General features: G+C 56.8%; 1 protein-coding gene across 4 annotated transcripts in view; it reads right to left on the minus strand.

Moving 5' to 3' along the window:
* The window catches only part of SIPA1L3 (signal induced proliferation associated 1 like 3), a 216,770-nt gene that overhangs the window by 21,681 nt on the left and 172,127 nt on the right, over positions 1-22,962 (minus strand). For all 4 annotated transcript variants that reach the window (XM_084771148.1, XM_084771145.1, XM_084771146.1 and 1 more), the window contains exons 13-15: positions 16,293-16,420; positions 12,300-12,409; positions 10,147-10,574 (exon numbers count right to left, since the gene is read on the minus strand). In XM_084771148.1, coding sequence (XP_084627274.1) covers positions 10,147-10,574; positions 12,300-12,409; positions 16,293-16,420 — 666 coding nt within the window. The remainder of the gene's footprint in view (positions 1-10,146; positions 10,575-12,299; positions 12,410-16,292; positions 16,421-22,962) is intronic.

Here is a 22,962-nt window from a genome sequence, read left to right on the forward strand (position 1 = left end):
TTTTTGTTAAGACAGGGTTTCTCTGTGTAGCCTTGGCCATCCTGGACTCACTTTGTAGACCAGGCTGGCCTTGAACTCACAGCGATCCACCTGCCTCTGCCTCCCGAGTGCTGGGATTAAAGGCGTGCGCCACCACACACGGCCTCCTTGCTTATATTCTGGACATGAACTGCTCCCCACAGGCTTGTGTGCTGGATGTTTTATCTGTAGCTGGTAACACTGTTTTGAGGGGTTTTAGAAACTTCAGGAGGTAAGCAGGACCTAAGCAGAAGAAAGGGGTTGTTGGGGTTGCCTCTGACAGCTTTAGTGAGCCCCAATTCCATCTTTCTATCTTTTTTAGGTTTTTTGAGACAGGGTCTTTTTTTCCCTCCCTTTCTTTCTTTCTTTCTTTCTTTCTTTCTTTCTTTCTTTCTTTCTTTCTTTCTTTCTTTCTTTCTCTCAAGACAGGGTTTCTCTGTGTATCCTTGGCTGTCCTGGGCTCACTTTGTAGACCAGGCTGGCCTCGAACTCACAACGATCCTCCTGCCTCTGCCTCCCAAGTGCCTCCTTACAACCTGCAGCAGAAGGTGGAGACTCACACGCCCTGCCTCTAGAGGGCGCCAGGGCTGACAGCTACTCGGCTTCCCTTCTCTGTATAGCAGAAACACTCGCAGCCTTCTATGTTGTGGGCAGAGGCAGCCCGTCCTACAACTCCAGACCAATTCTGACTCACATAGCAAGCGCCAGCCCAGCCAGGGCAAAACAGACAAACAAAAAATCCCAAAACCAGAAAAGAGAACATTTTGAAGGGAAAATATGGGAGGATTTTATATATATATATTTTTTGTTTGTTTGTTTGTTTTTTCTTTACCGGAGACAGGGTCTCTCTGTGTAGCCTGGCTGTCCTAGACTCGCTTTGTAGACCAGGCTGGCCTCGAACTCACAGCGATCCGCCTGCCTCTGCCTCCCAAGTGCTGGGACTAAAGGCGTGCGCCACCACACCCAGCAACACTGTATACTTAATAAATAAATAAATATTTCTGGGGTTGGGGATTTAGCTCCGTGGTAGAGCGCTTGGTAGGCCCTGGGTTTAGTCCTCAGCTCTGAGAAGAAAAAAAGAAAGAAAGAAAGAAAGAAAGAAAGAAAGAAAGAAAGGAAGAAAGAAAGAAAACAATCATAGCCAGGCCAGGCAGTGGTGGCATACGCTGGCGGATCTCTGTGAGTTCCAAGACAGCCATGGCTGTACAGAGAAACCCTGTCTCAAAAAATAAAACAAAACAAAAAGTAAAACTCCTGGTAGCGCCCACGTTAATCCTAGCAGTTGGGAGGCTGATCCTATAAAGTCCACAGCAACCTGATCTACATAGTGAGACCTTGTCTCAAAAGAATTTTTTCTTGTTCTTTATAATATAGAGTTGTTATAAGTCAGCTAGATAGAATGGTGTTTTGACGTTGGTGTGTTTTGTTTTGTTTTGTTTTGTTTTGTTTTGTTTTGAATGCTTGAATGGGGCGGGAGAAGCACACACTGTAAAGGCCTCAAGTTCAGTTCCCAGCACCCAGCTTGCTTGGCTCGCGGCTGCCTGTAATTCCAGCTCCAGCAAATCCAATCCAGCCCCTCTTGCGGTCTCCTCAGGCATCAGAACTTGAGGACAGATATATATGCATTTTTAAAATTTATATATATTTTTTCCTTTGAGACAAGGTTTCTGTGTAGCCCTGGCTGTCCTGGACCTCGCTCTGTAGACCAGGCTGGCCTCAAACTTCGAGATCCACCTGCTTCTGCCTCCTGAGTGCTGGGATTAAAGGCGTGCGCCACCACCCAGTAGATAGATAGATAGATATCAAGAAACAAACAAACAAAAAAAGGAAACAAAAATTGCAAGTTGCAGAAAAATTCACATAGTCCAAGAGTATAAAACATAATCCTCAAGAAGCCAGGTGGTGGTGGCGCACACCTGTAATCCCAGCACTTGGGAGGCAGAGGCAGGCGGTTCGCTGTGAGTTCGAGGCCAGCCTGGTCTACAGAGTGAGTCCAGGACGGCCAAGGCTACACAGAGAGACCTTGTCTTGAAAAACCAAATAAATAAATAAGTAAATAAATAAATAAATAAATAGGGGGGCGGGGGGATACAGTGCTCTCTCTGCATGTACCCCTGCAGGCCAGAAGAGGGCGCCAGATCTCACTATAGATGGCTGTGAGCCACCATGTGGTTGCTGGGAATTGAACTCAGGACCTCTGGAAGAGCAGACAGTGCTCTTAACCTCTGAGCCGTCTCTGCAGCCCATAAGTGGTTCTTGTTAAACCGCTACAAGGAACCTTCTGCTATTGGCTACAGCCAAAATTTGGGAAGCCAACTACGCCAGCAAATCAAGTCTTCTTGTGATTTGCTTTTTGAGACAAAGTTTCACACTAGCTCCTAGGGTGACCTGACACTTACAGCCATCTTCTTGCCTCAACTTTCCAAGGCATTACAGGTATGTGCCACCATGTCTAACTGCAAACTAACGTAAACGTTTCTTTTAAAGACAGGAGCCGAGAGAAGCCAAGGGTGCTCGCTGCTCCTCCAGTCGCCCTGAGTTTGATTCCCCACAGTTGCCTGTCACTCCGGCTCCAAAGAGATTCCATACAGTCACACGCAATACTGACATGCAGTCATACGTACTTAAAAACAAATCCTTAACATTTTCTTCCTTAAAGTTTAGGGTTCTAAAGGTTAACGCTCGTTGGGTATAGCATCTCATGCCTATCGCCCCGGCACTTGAGAGGTGGAGCCAAAAGGGCAGGAGCTGCAGATCACCTCAGCCTATACAGCTGCACCAAAACAAAACCAATCAAAGAGACCCAAAGCAAAACAAAACCCAGTGTAGAACCCCGTGAGGGGCGACTGTCTCCTCAAACGCCATTCCAGATGCCCACGACATGACAGGCGACGCACTTGCAAAGCAATTCAGTTAACCGGACTGGATGCGTTAGAAGGGGGGGAAAAATGCTCCAGAGCAGTGTACGGGAGTTGCTAGTTCCACGGGCGCTAAGGATGGGAACGCGTGGAGGCGGAAGTGAGATTAAACCCACATGGAGGGCTCCGGGTAAAAAGGAAGTGACCGCCTGACACCTCGGTCGCAGGCGCATGGCAGTGGACCTTTTCCCTTCAACGCGGTATTTGCTCCATGTGAGGCCCATGGAGGGCGCAAGCCCGCATCCCACGTGCACGCTGGCTTCGTCCCTCTCCAGGAGCTGCAAGTGCATGGGGGTGGCCTGCGCAGAGGCTGAGACAGGATGGGGGGGCGGGGGGAGGGGGGAGCAGCGCATCCTGCACCGCTGCTCCCCTCCACCTCCCGTTAGCGCATGGGGGTGGCCTGCCCAGGGGCTGAGACAGGATGGGGGGTCGGGAGGAGGGGGGAGCAGCGCATCCTGCACCGCTGCTCCCCTCCACCTCCCGTTAGCGCATGGGCGTGGCCTGCGCAGGGGCTGAGACAGGACGGGGTGTGGGGAGGTGCACTCTGCACTGCTGCGCCCCCCCCCCCCCACATTAGCCACAGGCTGGGCGGACACACGCTGGCTTTGTGAGCCCGCACAATGCTATTGCTCCCTGCAGGCTCTGGAGGGGCTGGTAGGCGGTTCTCGGTGGGTGATGGTACAGAGGAGAAAGTTCCGGGCCCGCCCTTGGGGGTGTGTGTGGAAGAGCATCACTGGCCTGGGTGACAGTGACCTGGCGGACTGCAAGGATCCTGGACAGGGTCAGGCCCGGCTTTGACCATTTCCCACACGTCACCTCACATGGGGCTCGCCACCACGGCAGGAGCTATCATGTTTCAGGTAGGGGAACCGAGGCTGGGAGAACCTAAGTGACTTGCGGATGTGACATATGGGCACGAGGCGGGATAGCAGCACCCTGCTTTCTTCTGTGCTCTCCGTGACCACCGTCGGGATGATAATGAACATGGCGGTGGCTGGTGTTTCTGAGCTCAGCTGGGTATGGGGCCCTGAGCTACATGCTTCCGATTCACGGCCTCGCTCGCTCACGTGACCTCAGAACCCAGGTCCGCTGTTCAGAACCATCAAATTTTTTTTTTTTTGAGGCAGGGTCTCTCGCATCGCAGGCTGGCCTCGAACTTGCGGCCTAGCTGAGGATGACCCTTGACCTCCTGATCCTCTTGCTTCTACTCCCTGAGTGCTAGGGTTACAAGTGTGCACCGCCACTGCGCAGAGCCTGGGCACCCGTTACTAACCCGTCGCATGGAGGGGAGGCTGGGCCTCGGAGACCAATGGCCTGAAGGAGCTCACGTGGTAAAACGTGGCAGGGCTGTCACGTGGGCACACACGGCCGGGGGGGGGGGCCGGCAGGGGCTGCTCTCTGGTCAGCTTACCTTTGAGTCCATCTTGCCCCCCTGCCCCGCCCTGCGTTCACCATGACCTGAGAGCCTGAAACAATTATATTCTGTGACTCTGTAGCCACGCCCACCCTGCAGCCTCTTCTGGGGCGACGGAAAGGCTCTGGGGTGGGGACTTCATCTGGATCGTATGCCCACCTCCGCCAAGTGCCACCGGCCAGGACCGCCACCCTGGATCCTCTCCGGTCACCTGCCTGTGGTGGCCTCCTCGCAGCCACAGGGACTCCGTGGGAGTGTGTGATAACCCCACAACTCTTTGTGGTGTCGGCTCATGCAGACAGGCAGAGCCCCCCAGGTCCCATCTGCCTTCTACTGTTGCCTCAGTTTCTCCACTTGCCCGTTTCTTGTGTAGCAGCCACATGACACTACCCCTCACGTACCCAGGAGCGTTTCCACCCCGGGGCCTTTGAGCTGCCCTTCTGCGCACAGACCTCTGTCGGGTAGTCCCTCAACCCCTTGAGTTCTGAGTAAACAGCCTGGTTTTTGTTTTCTTTTTTCCCTCTCCTTCTCCTTGCTGACAGTGACTCCCTAGGAAGATCACCTTGTGTGGCCCCAGTCTCCTGACACAGGCAGCGCGGGGGGCCCAGCAGACCCCCAGATTACCTTTTAGGGCCGTGCCCGAGATGGAGACAGATCCGGAGACTGCTAGCACAGCCCGCCCGCCCGCCCGCCCTGGGAAGCAAAGCCACGTGCTTCCTGCCTGCTGGGCACGCCCAGCTGCGTCAGCTCCACGTGGAGCGGAGTCTCGGGTCCCCCAGCTCTGACTGACAACTTGCTCTGGAAGCCTAAAGACGTTGGCATGTGCACTACTCAGGGGCCGGGCAGTCATGAGTCTGGGCTTGCTGGGCCACTCGGTGGGTGCCCACGACAGGCGCCAGCACGTGGCGGGGGTGGGGTGGGGGGGGGTGGGGGAGTTGGGGGGGAGACTTGGCAGTTGGGCTCCCATGACGAATGTCTGGGGTGGGGTGGGGTACTGTTTGTGAGGTGGCTGAAGTCATGGACCTGCACAAGCAGCGACAGGCCGTGTGGGCTTCGATGGAAGAGCTGGGGGCCAGGGAAGGGGGCGGGACCTCTCTGGGTGTGGCCAGGCCCATCTCTTGCTGGCAGCTCTCAAATTCTATCCCCTATCCTCCCCTCTCTTACGCGGCCGGCCTGCTTCTCCCTGGAGCCTTGAGTACATCCCCTGCCCTACCCCGCTTTAAAATGAAAGACCAGTCTCACTGCCTAGCCCAGGCTACCCTCCAGCGCGCGCACTTCTCTGAGTCCTGGGATCGCCGTCCTGCACCCACAGTGACATCAAACTATATACGTGTGATTACGAGCCTAGCCACCTTCTATGGCTCTCGTGCCCCGCAGGATCAAGTCCTAGCGCTCATCACGGCAAGGAACCTGCTGGAGCAGGGCTCCTGCCACACCTCCTGGTCACCTGACGTTCCTGGCCTCCTGCAAAACAGGCCAGTTAGGCCCTGGCATTGGCTGTCTGGCTGCCAGGACCCTTGTTTTGAATGACAAATCAAGAGACTGCCTGCCTCTCCGTTTCTCTCCTGAGCCGGGATGGCCATCTGGAAATCACTTGGTTGCTGTCTGTCTGTCCATCTGTTTCCTCTCTGCAGCAGAATGCCAGCTCCACAAGGCAGGGCCTGACTATGTTCCCTAGAGGGGCGCTGATGAGAGCCAGGCCAGGTGGGGAGAACGCCCCCTCCAGCCAGAGCGGCTGGTGCTCCTGGTTTACAGCAGCCAGCAAGAGCTCGCCCCCTGCACCAGGCCTGCACCCTCACCCTCCTGTATTACCCCCAAAAAACCCTGTTTCAAAGCCCAGATCTGGGACCAGGGAGCTGGTTCAGCAGATAAAGGTGCTTGCCCTGCAGGCCTGGTACCCTGAGTGACCCCATCAGGCCACCCTGATGTCCTTGCATGCAAGCAGTGCACACAAACACGCAGCAAGAAGCAGATCTGCTGCCTCCTGCTGAAACCTTTCCTGGCCATCCTCGGCCCCCGGGGTCTCCTTGGCTGGCCAGGCCTGCGCTGAGGGACACGCAACCTCCACTCTCTTCCCCAGCCCCAGCCCTTCGTACCTACTGCTCCTCCTGGGAAACCTCCCTATAACGCCACCTTCCCTTTCCGCTTTTTAAATTTGAGGCAAAGTGTCATTATGTAGCCTAGGCCAGCCTGGAAGTGACAATCCTTCGGCATCAGCCTCCAGAGTGCTGCCATTAGCAGCATCTGTGCCACGGGGCCTGGCTGGTTGGTTTCTTTTCTTTCTTTCTTTTTTTGTCAACATCCATAGCCAGAGCTGTGGGGCTTAGCCTGTCCAAGGCCCTGGGTTTGATTCCCAGCAACGACCTCTTGCACCCAGCTTCACTCCCCCACCGACCAAAAAAATTACGACACAGGCACCCACGTGACTACACCCCAGGCTGAAAACATCTAGCCAGCCTTCGAGGCTGCGTACTGGTGCAGTTTATCCTGTCTTTGTCACCATTTGTCTGTCTGGGGCTGGCCGACAGCAGACCTGGCACACACACACTGGCTCATGAACAAATGGCAAGTTCTGGGCTAGAGAGTGCTGCGGGGGTGGAGCCAGGACATGGAAGTCTCGTGACAGGCCTGTTCAGACAGGTGCGCCACCCGTCCCCTGGGTGCTGGGTTCAAGCACTGTGCTGTCTGCTATCCCTAAGACCCACAGGAAAGCTGGGCGTGGTGGTGCACACCTGTAATCCCAGCGCTCGGGAGGCAGAGGCAGGCGGATCGCTGTGAGTTCGAGGCCAGCCTAGTCTACAAAGCGAGTCCAGAACAGCCAAGGCTACACAGAGAAACCCTGTCTCGAAAAAACAAAACAAAACAAACAAATCACCTCATTTCTAACATAGTGTGGTGGCGACCAGGGGTACTTTCCAGCCCCTCAGAGGCAGAGGCAGGAGGAGTACCACAAGCCTGAGTCCAGCCTGGTCTACATGGTTGAGTTCCAGGCTAGCCAGGGCTAACGAGGAAGGTCCAGTCTCAGAGACAGATACCCCACAAAGAGAAGAAAGCTAACAAGCTGTCCTATCCCACTGTCTGTAACTGGTCCAGCGCAGTGTCTGTGACGTCAGGGGATGGGCGGGGAGTGCTGCTGCTGCTGCCTCAGAAGGAAACGCACAGCCATTTAAGAGACAATGCCTCCCTCCTCTTACCGCCCAGATCACCTCAGGCACCCCATTTTGGGAACTGCTGTTCCACGCTAAAGCCCGTTGCCTAGGAGAAAACTTCAGGAAGCAGCTTTAATGAGTAGATAAGGATGATTTGCAATTAGCATCAATTGTCTATATGCAAATTAAACCTCCCAATCACCAGGGCCACGTGTATAGTGGGGCTCCCCTCCCGTCTGACCCTCCCCTCCTCGGTTCGGCAAGTTAGTCTCTCAGGTACGGGGTGATCTGTTCCCACTCCTCTGCCTCAGCCACCGTACACGCCTGGCATCACTTACTGCCTTTGTATCGTGGATTTCAAAATCCTAAAAGAAAAAAAAATTTTTCCCCAGTGCTAGGGGTTGAACCCAGGACAGAGGTCAGTTCCGCCTCCCGCCCATGTTTAACTGTTTAACTGTCGCTGCTGTGTTTGTTCTGAGATAGGGTCTCACTGAGTTGCCCGGGCTGGCTTTGAACTTGTGATCATCCTGCTCTCATGGAGCTGAGATTACAGACCTGTGGTGTCTGTGCGGCCCCACCAGCGTGCCAACAGGGACCACAGCCAGCTTGGAATGGCCTGCTGTGCCCTCTGGCCTCTGCGTGCCGCCCCTCTTGGTAGGCGCAGTCCTGGACTGTCCGATACCGGTGGGGAGGGGCAGGCCGGCATCACCTGGGCCAGCACAGCTCGCTAAGAAATACGTATTGAATGAATGAATGAATTCGAATAAATGAAGTGCAGCAGTCGGTGAGGCCAGAAGTTGAGAAGTACTTGTCTAGGAAGGTGGCCTAAGATAGCACCCTCTCTCTGCTTTTTTCTTTGTCTCCATGGCAACCCTCCTGGGCTCAGGGAAGCTGAGGACTCAGGCACTCCCGACCGACTTGCTGGTTTTCTTCTCTGTCTTTCCCGGCTCTACTACTTCGTCTTGCTGTTCTGGGATTTGAACTCAGGGCCTCACAAATACTAGGCAGACACTGCACTACTGTGCTACGTCCCCAGTCTAGCCATGGCGGCTTTTAAATTTGTTAGAGACGCTTGGGGGAGCCGTGAAATCCTTCTTGCAAGGACAAAGCTTTGTTCCACAGCTTATGACTAGACCAGGCCAAGGTGTGCTGCTAGTGAGTGCTGAGACTGCAGCCACCCACAGCTCAGGGCTGGGGACATGGCTGCAGCCATCCATGCATGGCTCAGGGCTGGGGACATGGCTACAGCCATCCACACATGGCTCAGGGTTGGGGACATGGCTGCAGCCATCCACACATGGCTCAGGGCTGGGGACATGGCTGCTGTCATCCACCCACGGCTCAGGGCTGGGCAGAGGCAGGTGGATCACTGTGAATTCCAAGTCTACATGGGGAGTTTCAGGCTAGCAACCACATGGTGGCTCATGACCATCTGTAATGAGATCTGGTGCCTTCTTGTGGCGTGCAGGCGCACATGCGGGCAGAATACTGTATAAATAATAAATAAACCTTTTTAAAAAATGAATAAATTTAAAAAGGGGGGGAGTGGCTAGAAAGATGGCTCAGTGATTAGGAACACAGATTTCTCTTCCAGAGGACCCGGGTTCAATTCCCAGCACAGATGCGGTAGCTCACAACTGTTTGTAACTCCAAGATCTGACACCCATAGACATCCATGCAGGCAAAACACCAACGCACATAAAAATAATGAAAAAAAAAAAAAAAGAAAAGAAAAGAGACAAAGGCATGGGATTATACAGAGAATTTTGGAGTCCACAGGCGCACGTGCCAAGAAGCATTTTATCCCAGGAAGGCCCTGAGTTCTGCAGAACATTCTGGGTTCAGTCTTCAGGGAAGAGGGGCTGTGGCCTCTAGCAAGCACGTCAGGGGGGCACCTGGCGGGACCAAACTGAGCCTCTACTGAACACCACCTCCCTTTCTCTGCAGACTGTGCACTGCTTTCCCAGGAGCGCTAAGTGTGTGGGTTCAGATGCCGGGCTGAGGTGCAGTGCACTCTCCCACTTGCCTCCCCACGTGTGCTTCTCAGAGCGTGGTCTAGAGATTGCCGCACCCAGAGCGTCCACAGCTGAGAGCGTTAAAAGAAAAAAAAAGTATATTCTTGAGGCCCAGCCAACCCACTGAGGCAGCAACGCACGGTTTGGGGTCTGCTGCTCAAAGCTAGAGGCTGGAAGGGCCAAACCCAGACCTCAGCTGCAGCTGGGATGGCCACGTGACACCGCCAGCTATGGGGGGGAGGGGAGGGCAGAGATGCTGTGACTCCCCTTTGTCCTCTGGCCCCACCTTGAGACCAGAGAGCCGGGCCAGCAGTCGGAGAAGGCAGAGACCGCTCCTCAGGGCCTAGCAAGCCTACTCCACCCTCTCTGGCCTTTGTGTCAGGAGACTGCTAAGTCGCTACATGCTACACTTGCCATAGATAAACTCTGAAGCTCTCACACTGGTCAGAGAGAGCAGAGAGAGAAGACAGAGGGCCGGAAAGAACCAGAGACAGATGATGACGACACGGCCAGGCCTTTCTCTCCCTCTGTCTGGGTGCCCGCCAAGCCAGCTCTACAGGCAAGCACAGTTACCAGCAAGCATGTTTTGGAGGAAAGGTCTCACATGAGACCTGTGCTGGTGTGGCTCTCACCTGGGTTGCCTCGGTGGGTCTCGGCTGCCCCCCACCAGGCCTGGGGGGGTGCTGGACGCTGAGGAGTACAGCTTCGGCCGGTAGCCCTTGCTCTGGCCAGCCACCATGGGCGCGGGGGAGACTTCCCGCCGCCGGTCTGCAGGGTGGGGCCTCCCGGCCGCCTCCCGGCCCCCACCGCAGAGGCCTATGCTTCCCGGGGGCTTGTGTGGCTTCGTGGGCCTCGGTGCTTTGGCCAGGGACACACAGCTGGGGCTGGAGGTGTAGAGTGTGGTGTCGATGCCGCTGTCACTGGAGCCACCCTTGGAGAAGGGGTCCGGCTCAGGCTCCATGGGGTCCAGGGCGTCGAACCACCGGTCCTCGCTATGGCTGCTGGAGGCGTTGCTGGAGAGGGTATTGCTGCTGGAATGACTTGAGTACTGAGCTTCACCCTGGAAGGCAAAGGCGGCCGTGTCACCCTGACCCCACCCTTACTGGCACAGCTACCATATACAAGGGGTTTACACTGCCCCTGCCCCACCCCCCGCCAGCCTCAGTTTATACATTCCTAAGTGGCGTGTGTGACTAACAGTTCTGACTCATCTGGTGTTCGGGTTGACATAGCTAAACGTCCCTCAAGCTGAGGCCTGGGGCACCTCCTAACCCCGGCCCCCTCCTCCCTTCTTGACAATGGTACCTCCATCTTTTTAGCACCTGCCCTGCAAACCTGCTTGCTGCCTGTGCCTACCAGACACAGGCGGAACAGTCCTGTCTGCCGCGGCCTGGCGCCCTCTTCTCTGTCTCCGAACCCAATATGCTCCCAACGCGTGGCCAGAGGAAGGCCGTGAGTGTCTGCATGGGACGCTCTGGTGTCACCTCCCCATCTCTCCCACGGCTCCAGCCTCAGGGCCTTCGCGCTTGCTGCTCCCTCTGTATGGCTCAGTCCTAGCTTCGTTCAGAGTCGCCTCCTGAGCTGGCTAGCTTTATGTCAGCTAGAGGTATTAGGCAGGACGGAGCCTCGATTAAGAAAAGGCCTTCAGAAGATCAGGCGGTAGGCAGGCCTGTAGGGCATTTTCTTTTTTCTTTCTTTCTTTTTTTTTTAAAGATCTATTTATTTATTATGTATACAGTGCTCTGCCTGCATGTACGCCTGCACACCAGAAGAGGGCACCAGATCTCACTATAGATGGTTGTGAGCCACCATGTGGTTGCTGGGAATTGAACTCAGGACCTCTGGAAGAGCAGGCAGTGCCCTTAACCACTGAGCCATCTCTCCAGCTCTGTGCTGTTTAAGTCTGCCCTGGCTTCCTTTGCTGATGAACAGTGCTGTGGAAGTGTACGCTGAATGAACCCTCCCCTCCCCAAGCTGCTTTGCTCGTGGTGTTTCAGCACAGCAGTAGTGACCCTGGCCGAGATGCCTCCTCCCAGGGCTCTGATGACTGTGTTACCCAAGGTGGCACTGTTTGTTACGTGGTCCTTACCTGGGTTCTTTTGGCTTGCTACCCTCCTCCCTACCCCCCCCCCCCCCGCCTGCCCGCCATGCCCGCCATGCCAGCTTCCTGAGGACAGTGGCCCCTCTCGCCTCTTCACCATTATGATCCCAGTGTGGAACCAGGTTGCTAAAAGACCACACTAGATACACAGGACTCCATTTCCCAGCCTTCCTTGCAGGGATGGAGTCCCGGCCATTGCCCTGTAGGTAGAAGTGACTCGCGCCATCTCTGACCTGGGCAGAAAAATCTTCCCCTGGAACCCTGTCTCTCCACTACCCCACCACGACAATTAATGCGGGTCCCAGCGAGGGACCCAGGAGAGGGCTCGGGGCCCTTAAGGGACAGCGAATGACAGAACGGAGCCGGAGCCTCCAACTCACTTTGTGGCACACTGCAGGCCTGCACTGCACCCTTCGGGGGATGCGCCCACGGTCTCTGAAATGCAGGGGCTATAGGCACAGTACTTGCCCACCAGGACTGACGTAGTGCAGAGAGTAGGGAAAGGATTGGCTGAGGGTTGGAGCCAGGGTGTTATTTAGCCCCCTGTAGAGGGGACCAAGGCTACGGCTGAGGTTGAGCCCCCAGGGGCCACACTCAGCCCTCAGCAGCCGGCAGCCAGCCACTGCAGGCCTCACTTCCTGGGTGAGGCGGGGCGGGGCGGGGCGGGGCGGGGCACATACTCACTTTGGAATGCCTGTTGGGAGAATCTTTGCCAGCTGCGTCCTGCCTGGAGGGATGCTTGCTTCCAGCCATGGCTGAGAGCCGGGCCTGGGCCGGCACGTGCCACAGAGGCTCTGCAGGGAAAGAGGAGACACAGGCATGGGTGGTTGGGGTTAGGGCCTGATAACCCACTCTGAATGATGGCTGCTCCTCAGGCTGTATCAAAGCACGCCTTGGCTTCACCAGCAGCACTCAGCAGCAGGGGATATTTACTGAGCGCGTACTATGTGCTGGATGCACTCTTCGAGCTTTACGTAGTTAACTCAGGGAAGCACATGGCCTCTGTCACTGCCCCCTGGGGAGGCTGAGAACAACTGTCATGTCGTGGCCAGCTGCAGCGTCTCTGTACAGGCACGCACATCTCCTTCCTGATATTCTTGGGGAGGTCAATCTTACGGATGGACTGGGCAGTCTTGCATTTTGTTTAACTTATTTCATCTCTGAGTGAGTGGGGGCGTGGCGTACGTGTGCAGGTCAAGGGCAGCTGTTGGGAGTTTATTGACGTGGGTGTCTCTTTTTCTCCCCTCCTCTCCCCAATCCCCTCCAGACAGGGTTTTTCTGTGTAGCCCTGGCTGCCTGGAACTCGTTTTGTAGACCAGGCTGGCCTCGAACTCAGAGATCCGACTGCTGACTGCTTCTGTCTCCCCAGTGCTGGGATTAAAGGCGCGTGCCATTACTGCGCCACCACTGCCCAGCACGGCTCAGCAGACGTGGGCGTCTCTTGTTCTTTCTGCTGCTTCACTCCAAGCTGGCTGGCGGGAGATTATAGGCGATTCGCCTGTCGCTGTCTTCCACCTTGCTGTGGGATTGCTGGGATTACAAGTGCACACCACCACACGTGGATTACAGATGTGCACCACATGTGGATTACAGATGTACACCACCATACCTGGATTACAGATGCACACCACACCTGGATTACAGATGCTCACCACCACACCTGGATTACAGATGCTCACCACCACACCTGGATTACAGATGCACATCACCACACCTGGATTACAGATGTGCACCACATGTGGATTACAGATGCACACCACCACACCTGGATTACAGATGCTCACCACCACACCTGGATTACAGATGCTCACCACCACACCTGGATTACAGATGTGCACCACATGTGGATTACAGATGCTCATTACCACACCTGGATTACAGATGCACACCACCACATCTGGATTACAGATGCTCATCACCACACCTGGATTACAGATGCTCACCACCATCCCTGGATTACAGATGCCTATTACCACATCTGGATTACAGATGCACACGACCACATCTGGCCTTTTGTGTGGGTTCTGGGGATCTAATGCAAGTCACCAGACTTGTGTGGTGGCAACTGTTTTATCCACTGAGTCAACTCCCTAGCCCTGTATTTATTTACTAACATTTTGATTACATTGTTTTTTTTTGTGTGTATGCACATGTCCCTGGGGACTGAATTCAGGTCTTCAGGCTTGGTGCCAAGTGCCATCCTGGCAGCTCCTTATCGCTATTTTTGAGGCAGTGTCCCACGGTGCAGCCCAGGCTGGCCTGGGACTCGTTTTGACCGTCCCATTGCAGTCTTCCCAGTGTTGGCACTGAAGACGAGCATCACTACACCTGGCTGCATTTACCAGGTTGCTGAACAGGCCCAGCACTACTGAAGTGGGTGCCAGGACCACCCTGAGTCGAAGAGAACCATCGAAGCCCAGAGAGGTTAAGTAACTGGCTCGAGGTCACACAGGCAGGAATGGTCAGGCGGTCAGAGTCTCTGCTGCCCAGTCCCCCACCTTCCCGGGGTTCTCGGACTGCCGGAAACACCCTGCAAGGGCTTGGAAAGTGTCCTGAGGACGGGCGGTCCTGGGGCCTGGTGGGTAAGACTTGTTTGACCTTCCTTGAGGGAGAGATGTCTAGGATTCTGCCAAGGGTTGGGGTCACTGCGGAGGTGCCTGAGCAGGAACTTGCTGCCCGGCCCATGGGAGCATACGCTTACAACCCGAAGCTGCGGAGGGCAGACAGGGTACTGCAGGACCCGAGTTCCTGGGGAGCAAGATGGGCCTGGGTCTGGTAGACACTTTCCTAGCCTGGGTGCTCTGTGTGGCAGGAGACAAGCGGCTGTGAGTGGTGTGGATGGTGGGGTGACCCAACCGGTCTCAGTTCAAATCCCAATTATGCCACTTGCCAGCAGCAACCTCGGGCAAGGGACAAATCTTCCATGGTTCAGCTGCCTCATTTCTGTCCTAGGACTGTCACGGCGCCGCTGCTGTGAGTCAGCAGGAGGGAGGTGGGGTACCCAGCACAACACCGGGCATGTGGCCGCTGACATCGGAGGCCGGGTGGGCACGTGGCTGCTGACACCATGACTGCTCACTGGATGGAGGCTGGACGGGCATGTGGCCGCTGACATCGGAGGCCGGCAGAGCCCCGTGTGCCACTGCTCCGGGTCCTTGTCATCCACGCCACCCTTCCTGAATTACCCTTCCGCTGTGTCTTCCGTGTGCTCTGAACTTAAGGGAGTCCTGGTGTCCATGTATGTGCACGCGGGCGTGGGTGAGGGAAGGCGTTAGTCACCTTCTATTGAGGTCCCAGGGATGGAGGCGGGGGCTGGGACTGTAGCACAGAAGGGAGACCCTCGGGGTCTTAGGTGCCCCTCTGGAGGCCTCTGCTGAATGCTGAGTCTCCCGTTTCGCACTTTGTTCTGATGAAAGAGCCACACCCCCCTCCTCTTCTGACTGGAGTGGGAGAATGAAAAGAGGACCCAAATCTGTCTTGGAAACAGATGACAGAGCCAGGCACAGCACCCGCCCACCGAGGAGGGACAAATGGCGTCATGAGCCCTCAGGCAGCAGAGAGAAGAAGGAATCACTCACCCCCACCGTCCCTGGTTCAGTCCTCCCTGCTGCTAATCCTGGGCGTGTGGCTGAGGTCACCCTTCCCAGCTGCCTGCGAACCGTTAACACCTTCCAGGAGGACTTCAGTGGCCTCCCTGCCTCTCCTTTCTACCACTTCATCAGCCATCTTCCCTGCGAACCCCCTGGGCTGTTCCTCAAAGGTCCTTAGGCTCCAAAGGGGTTTCAAGGTTGTCACAAGAGACTGCGTTTAAATTATTCACCCAAGCGGTGCAGGTACACAATTCATAACACCCCACCCCCATGTGTGGCACTTATGAGGTACAGACAAGGAGGATTAGGAACCTTAGGCTATCCTCAGCCACACAGTGAGCGTGAGACCAGCCTGGGCTACATAGCAAGACTCCCCTTTCTAAATGAATGAATACGCAAATTCAATAGCACTGAATTAAAAGAAAGATGCAAAACAAACCGCACCATGATAGCACAGTATGTCCACCCACTGGCCTAAACAAATAGGTTGTTAGGGACACACAGCCATAGAGGGCTTCTATGTCAGTCGGGCGGTGGTGGCGCACGCCTGTAATCCCAGCACTTGGGAGGCAGAGGCAGGCGGATCGCTGTGAGTTCGAGGCCAGCCTGGTCTACAAAGTGAGTCCAGGACAGCCAGGGCTACACAGAGAGACCCTGTCTCGAAAAAAAACAAAACCTCTTCCCACCCCCACCCCATGAAAAAGAATGCGTCTGTGTCACTGGTGCAGTGGCAGTGGCTCAGCACCCTGGGGCGTGGTTTGCTGGTCTCTTGCAATCTCAGAAGCACAACCCACCTGTTCTGTACATAGGAACACATGCTCGGGGAGTGGACAGATGAAGATGGTTCTAAGCAACCTCAAACGGGTCCCCTCGGTCTCCTTCAGGCGCAGGAATCCCACACCACAGGCACGACACTGAGCCACGCAACCCAGAAGCACGTGAGCACAGCGGACGCGGTGTGGTTTTATAGTCCATGTAAGTCTCAAGCCAGGCAAGAAGAAGGGAGGGGCCCACCTGCGACACCATGAGGGAGAGGTCGCATGGGGGAGGGGGCAGGTGGTGTTGGCGCCCCCTCGTCATGTCTTACCTGGTTTTGGGCGCTCCATGGTGCTCTCCTGGCTGGTCAGGCCACCTGAAGAGGAGTCACCACTGGAAGTCCCATCCTGGATAAAGTGAGGGTCAAATGACAGTAGCGGGTGGGGGGCGGCTGTGTACCTGCAAGGTAGAGAGGGACCCCAGGTTAAGTCCCCGGAGTGACAGCACCAGAGGAGTCTGTGACCTGCTTGCCAGGAGGCTGTGCTGTGTGGACCGGGGCAGTGAGCTGCTGGCAAGGCTGGCGGCGCAGCCTGGTTATCTGCTATTAACTGGAGCTCAGCAAAGAGGCTCGCCTGGGATGCCTGCCAGGGGGGCGGCGGCAGGGAGCGCAGGGCACAGCAGACTTCTCGAGGAGGGAGGGCACACAGCCACTTGGGTGACTGCCCCGCTTATTCAGGGTTTTGACTCTTGGTTGTAGAAGTGGGGGGTACTTAGCCTTCCTGAGAGCTTTGGCCCCAGCCTTACTGCAGGCGCCCTTTTCTCTGAGGGAGCTAGGCCAAAATCAGGCCGCTTTTGGTGGGTCCAGCAGATCCGGGCTGGGCAGTACGGTGTTTCCTACCTCGCTGCTGCCTTCTGCCTAGCCAGATATAATCAACGCCCAGGCCAGAGCCTGTTTCCCTAGACGTTAAGGGATGATCATGCCTAGTGGTGGTGGCGCACGCCTTTAATCCCAGGACTCGGGAGGCAGAGACAGGTGGATCGCTGTGAGTTCGAGGCCAGCCTGGTCTACAAAGTGAGTCCAGGACAGTCAAGGCTACACAGAGAAACCCTGTCTCAGAAAAAGAAAAAAAGTGATCACAACAGGCTCTTCCTCACAGCACTTAGCTTGTGTTCAATGTCGGAAACACGAGGAGTTGAGACGTTTGGCCCAGAGCTATGCCAGTGTTCCTTTATTGGAGGGAGATACCACAGCAGGCGAGGCCCGTGGGCCTGTGACTTGAAAACGAGGCAGAGTTGGGCTGAAACCCCAGCCCTCAGTTGGGCAAGAGCGTTGACTGAAATTATAGTTGTCTCCTGTTTTGCTCTGAGGTTAATGATTCATTCTTTTAAAAATACTTCTTTTTATCACGTCTATTTACGCGTGCGCATGTGCCTGTGCCTCGTGTGCAGAGGTCAGAGGACACCGTGCACGACTCTGCTGTCTCTTCTCCCATGGGTTCTTGGGACTGAACGCAGGGTGTTAGGGCTGGCCGCAGGCCCCATGACCACTCACAGACCTCGCTGGCTCTGCCCTTCTGTTTTCGTCTTGTCTTGGGATGGCATCTTATGGAGCCCACACTGGCCTGCAGCCAGCTATGCAGCAAAAGATTGCTTTGAGCACTCGGGCCTCCCGCCTCCCACCTCCCCTAGGGCTAGGATTATCAGCTTTACTGGGCAGAGCTGTGGTCTTTGTGCTTGAAAATCACGGCCAAGGCTGGAGAGTGGAGAAACCTCAGAGATGCCCTCAGGCCGCATCGCATAACACAGGCAGGGGACAGAGTTCCAGGGTAGCGGTGGCTCACTGGCTCACTGTCGGGGCTCCAACAGACAGCTCTTGTTTTGGCTTGAACCTTGAATGTCCCACCCTCTCATGTTTTAGAAGTTTGGTCCCCAGCTGGAGGCATGACTTTTGGAAGGTGAGGTCTATCCTGAAGAGACTGGTCACTTGCTCGTGGGCTCATGCTGTCCGAGGACACTGCCTGCTGCTGTTTCCTGGCCGCCTGTGACAGTAAGTTATATTTCTCCACACGCGGGGCCAAGCAGCTATGGCTCACCTCTCCCAAAACCAGCTCTCCTGAGTTGTTTTGGCCAAACTCTTGCATCACAGTGACTGAAAAGCAAGCCACTCATGGTGTGGCCTTTTCTGTCTATCTGGGGCAGGGGCAGCGACACGGCACAATTTTGGCTAAATGGGGGTTTATAGGGTTATTAAGACTTCCATAAAATATTTGTGGCTTTCCACTTCTCCCATGTACTGGGCCAGATTCCCTGGCCTGTGTGATTGGCTTTGATGGTGACGACCAGTTACTAAGGAACTGGAAGGGAAACAGTGGGAGTGGGGGGGTGGGGATAGGGAGTGGGGGTGTGTGTGGGGGTAGGAAATAAGGGTAGGGAGTGGGGGTGTGTGGAGGTGTGGGTACGGAGTGGGGCTGTGTGTGGGTGCGGGTAGGGAGTGGGTGTGGGTGTGTGTGGGTAGGGAGTGGGGGTGTGTGGGGGAGGGGATGTGTGGGAGTGGGGGTCAGACCCTAAGTCCAATGCCCTACGCACCTCAGACCCCAAGTCCAATGCCCTGCGCACCTCAGACCCCAAGTCCAATGCCCTGCGCACCTCAGAACCCAAGTCCAATGCCCTGCGCATGTCAGACCCCAAGTCCAATGCCCTGCGCACCTCAGACCCCAAGTCCGATGCCCTCCCCACTTCAGACCCCAAGTCCAATGCACTGCGCACGTCAGACCCCAAGTCCAATGCACTGCAAACCTCAGACCCCAAGTCCAATGCCCTGCGCACCTCAGAACCCAAGTCCAATGCCCTGCGCACGTCAGACCCCAAGTCCAATGCCCTGCGCACGTCAGACCCCAAGTCCAATGCCCTCTGCACCTCAGACCCCAAGTCCAATGCCCTGCGCACCTCAGACCCCAAGTCCAATGCCCTCTGCACCTCAGACCCCAAGTCCAATGCCCTCTGCACCTCAGACCCCAAGTGCAATGCCCTGCGCACCTCAGACCCCAAGTCCACTGCCCTGCGCACCTCAGACCCCAAGTCCAATGCCCTCTGCACCTCAGACCCCAAGTCCAATGCCCTCCGCACCTCAGACCCCAAGTCCAATGCCCTGCGCACCTCAGACCCAAGTGCAATGCACTGTGCACCTCAGACCCCAAGTCCAATGCCCTCCGCACCTCAGACCCCAAGTCCGATGCCCTCCCCACTTCAGACCCCAAGTGCAATGCACTGCACACCTCAGACCCCAAGTCCAATGCACTGCGCGCCTCAGACCCGAAGTCCGATGCCCTCCCCACCTGAGACCCCAAGTGCAATGCACTGCACACCTCAGACCCCAAGTCCGATGCCCTCCCCACTTCAGACCCCAAGTCCACTGCCCTCTGCACCTCAGACCCCAAGTCCACTGCCCTCTGCACCTCAGACCCCAAGTGCAATGCACTGCACACCTCAGACCCCAAGTCCGATGCCCTCCCCACTTCAGACCCCAAGTCCAATGCCCTGCGCACCTCAGACCCCAAGTCCAATGCCCTCTGCACCTCAGACCCCAAGTCCAATGCCCTCTGCACCTCAGACCCCAAGTGCAATGCCCTGCGCACCTCAGACCCCAAGTCCAATGCCCTCCGCACCTCAGACCCCAAGTCCAATGCCCTCTGCACCTCAGACCCCAAGTCCAATGCCCTCCGCACCTCAGACCCCAAGTCCAATGCCCTGCGCACCTCAGACCCAAGTGCAATGCACTGTGCACCTCAGACCCCAAGTCCAATGCCCTCCGCACCTCAGACCCCAAGTCCGATGCCCTCCCCACTTCAGACCCCAAGTGCAATGCACTGCACACCTCAGACCCCAAGTCCAATGCACTGCGCGCCTCAGACCCGAAGTCCGATGCCCTCCCCACCTGAGACCCCAAGTGCAATGCACTGCACACCTCAGACCCCAAGTCCGATGCCCTCCCCACTTCAGACCCCAAGTCCACTGCCCTCTGCACCTCAGACCCCAAGTCCACTGCCCTCTGCACCTCAGACCCCAAGTGCAATGCACTGCACACCTCAGACCCCAAGTCCGATGCCCTCCCCACTTCAGACCCCAAGTCCAATGCCCTCTGCACCTCAGACCCCAAGTCCACTGCACTGCGCACCTCAGACCCCAAGTCCACTGCACTGCGCACCTCAGACCCCAAGTCCACTGCCCTCCGCACCTCAGACCCCAAGTCCAATGCACTGCGCACCTCAGACCCCAAGTCCAATGCCCTGCGCACCTCAGACCCCAAGTCCAATGCCCTGCGCACCTCAGACCCCAAGTCCAATGCACTGCGCACCTCAGACCCCAAGTCCACTGCACTGCGCACCTCAGACCCCAAGTCCAATGCCCTCCGCACCTCAGACCCCAAGTGCAATGCACTGCGCACCTCAGACCCCAAGTCCACTGCACTGCGCACCTCAGACCCCAAGTCCACTGCCCTCCGCACCTCAGACCCCAAGTCCACTGCACTGCGCACCTCAGACCCCAAGTCCAATGCCCTCCGCACCTCAGACCCCAAGTCCAATGCCCTGCGCACCTCAGACCCCAAGTCCAATGCCCTCCGCACCTCAGACCCCAAGTGCAATGCACTGCGCACCTCAGACCCCAAGTCCAATGCACTGCGCACCTCAGACCCCAAGTCCAATGCCCTCCCCACCTCAGACCCCAAGTGCAATGCACTGCGCACCTCAGACCCCAAGTCCACTGCCCTGCGCACCTCAGACCCCAAGTCCACTGCACTGCGCACCTCAGACCCCAAGTCCACGGCCCTCCACACCTCAGACCCCAAGTCCACTGCACTGCGCACCTCAGACCCCAAGTCCAATGCCCTCCGCACCTCAGACCCCAAGTCCAATGCCCTGCGCACCTCAGACCCCAAGTCCAATGCCCTCCGCACCTCAGACCCCAAGTGCAATGCACTGCGCACCTCAGACCCCAAGTCCAATGCACTGTGCACCTCAGACCCCAAGTCCAATGCCCTCCCCACCTCAGACCCCAAGTGCAATGCACTGCGCACCTCAGACCCCAAGTCCACTGCACTGCGCACCTCAGACCCCAAGTCCACTGCACTGCGCACCTCAGACCCCAAGTCCACTGCCCTCCGCACCTCAGACCCCAAGTCCACTGCACTGCGCACCTCAGACCCCAAGTCCAATACCCTCCGCACCTCAGACCCCAAGTCCAATGCCCTGCGCACCTCAGACCCCAAGTCCAATGCCCTCCGCACCTCAGACCCCAAGTGCAATGCACTGCGCACCTCAGACCCCAAGTCCAATGCCCTCCCCACCTCAGACCCCAAGTGCAATGCACTGCGCACCTCAGACCCCAAGTCCACTGCCCTGCGCACCTCAGACCCCAAGTCCACTGCACTGCGCACCTCAGACCCCAAGTCCACTGCCCTCCGCACCTCAGACCCCAAGTCCACTGCACTGCGCACCTCAGACCCCAAGTCCACTGCACTGCGCACCTCAGACCCCAAGTCCAATGCCCTCCGCACCTCAGACCCCAAGTCCAATGCCCTGCGCACCTCAGACCCCAAGTCCAATGCCCTCCGCACCTCAGACCCCAAGTCCACTGCCCTCCGCACCTCAGACCCCAAGTCCACTGCACTGCGCACCTCAGACCCCAAGTCCAATGCACTGCGCACCTCAGAACCCAAGTCCACTGCCCTCTGCACCTCAGACCCCAAGTCCACTGCACTGCGCACCTCAGACCCCAAGTCCACTGCACTGCGCACCTCAGACCCCAAGTCCAATGCCCTCTGCACCTCAGACCCCAAGTCCAATGCCCTGCGCACCTCAGACCCCAAGTCCAATGCACTGCGCACCTCAGACCCCAAGTCCACTGCACTGCGCACCTCAGACCCCAAGTCCAATGCCCTGCGCACCTCAGACCCCAAGTCCACTGCCCTGCGCACCTCAGACCCCAAGTCCAATGCCCTCTGCACCTCAGACCCCAAGTGCAATGCACTGCGCACCTCAGAACCCCAAGTCCAATGCCCTCTGCACCTCAGACCCCAAGTGCAATGCACTGCGCACCTCAGACCCCAAGTCCAATGCACTGCGCACCTCAGACCCCAAGTCCAATGTACTGCGCACCTCAGACCCCAAGTCCACTGCCCTCTGCACCTCAGACCCCAAGTCCAATGCCCTGCGCACCTCAGACCCCAAGTCCACTGCCCTGCGCACCTCAGACCCCAAGTCCACTGCCCTGCGCACCTCAGACCCCAAGTCCACTGCACTGTGCACCTCAGACCCCAAGTGCAATGCCCTGCGCACCTCAGACCCCAAGTGCAATGCACTGCGCACCTCAGACCCCAAGTCCAATGCACTGCGCACCTCAGACCCCAAGTCCAATGCCCTGCGCACCTCAGACCCCAAGTGCAATGCCCTGCGCACCTCAGACCCCAAGTGCAATGCCCTGCGCACCTCAGACCCCAAGTCCAATGCCCTGCGCACCTCAGACCCCAAGTGCAATGCACTGCGCACCTCAGACCCCAAGTCCAATGCCTTGCGCACCTCAGACCCCAAGTCCAATGCCCTGCGCACCTCAGACCCCAAGTGCAATGCACTGCGCACCTCAGACCCCAAGTCCACTGCCCTCCGCACCTCAGACCCCAAGTGCAATGCACTGCGCACCTCAGACCCCAAGTCCACTGCCCTGCGCACCTCAGACCCCAAGTGCAATGCCCTGCGCACCTCAGACCCCAAGTCCACCTTTGTTAACCTAAGTCTCAGAGGTTTTCCGGCACAACCTGAGGGAAGTGGGAGGGCAGACCCAGAGCCTTCTGACAAACGTCACCATCTCCTTGTTCCCGTGGCCTCTGCGGGTAATGGCCATGTCCCTGGCCTCTGCGGGCAATGGCCATGTCCGTGGCCTCTGCGGGCAATGGCCATGTCTGTGGGCTCTGCGGGTAATGGCCATGTCCGTGGCCTCTGTGGGTA

Source organism: Acomys minous (genome assembly GCF_964271855.1).
Source record: "Acomys minous genome assembly, chromosome: 20".
Lineage (NCBI taxonomy): Eukaryota > Metazoa > Chordata > Mammalia > Rodentia > Muridae > Acomys > Acomys minous.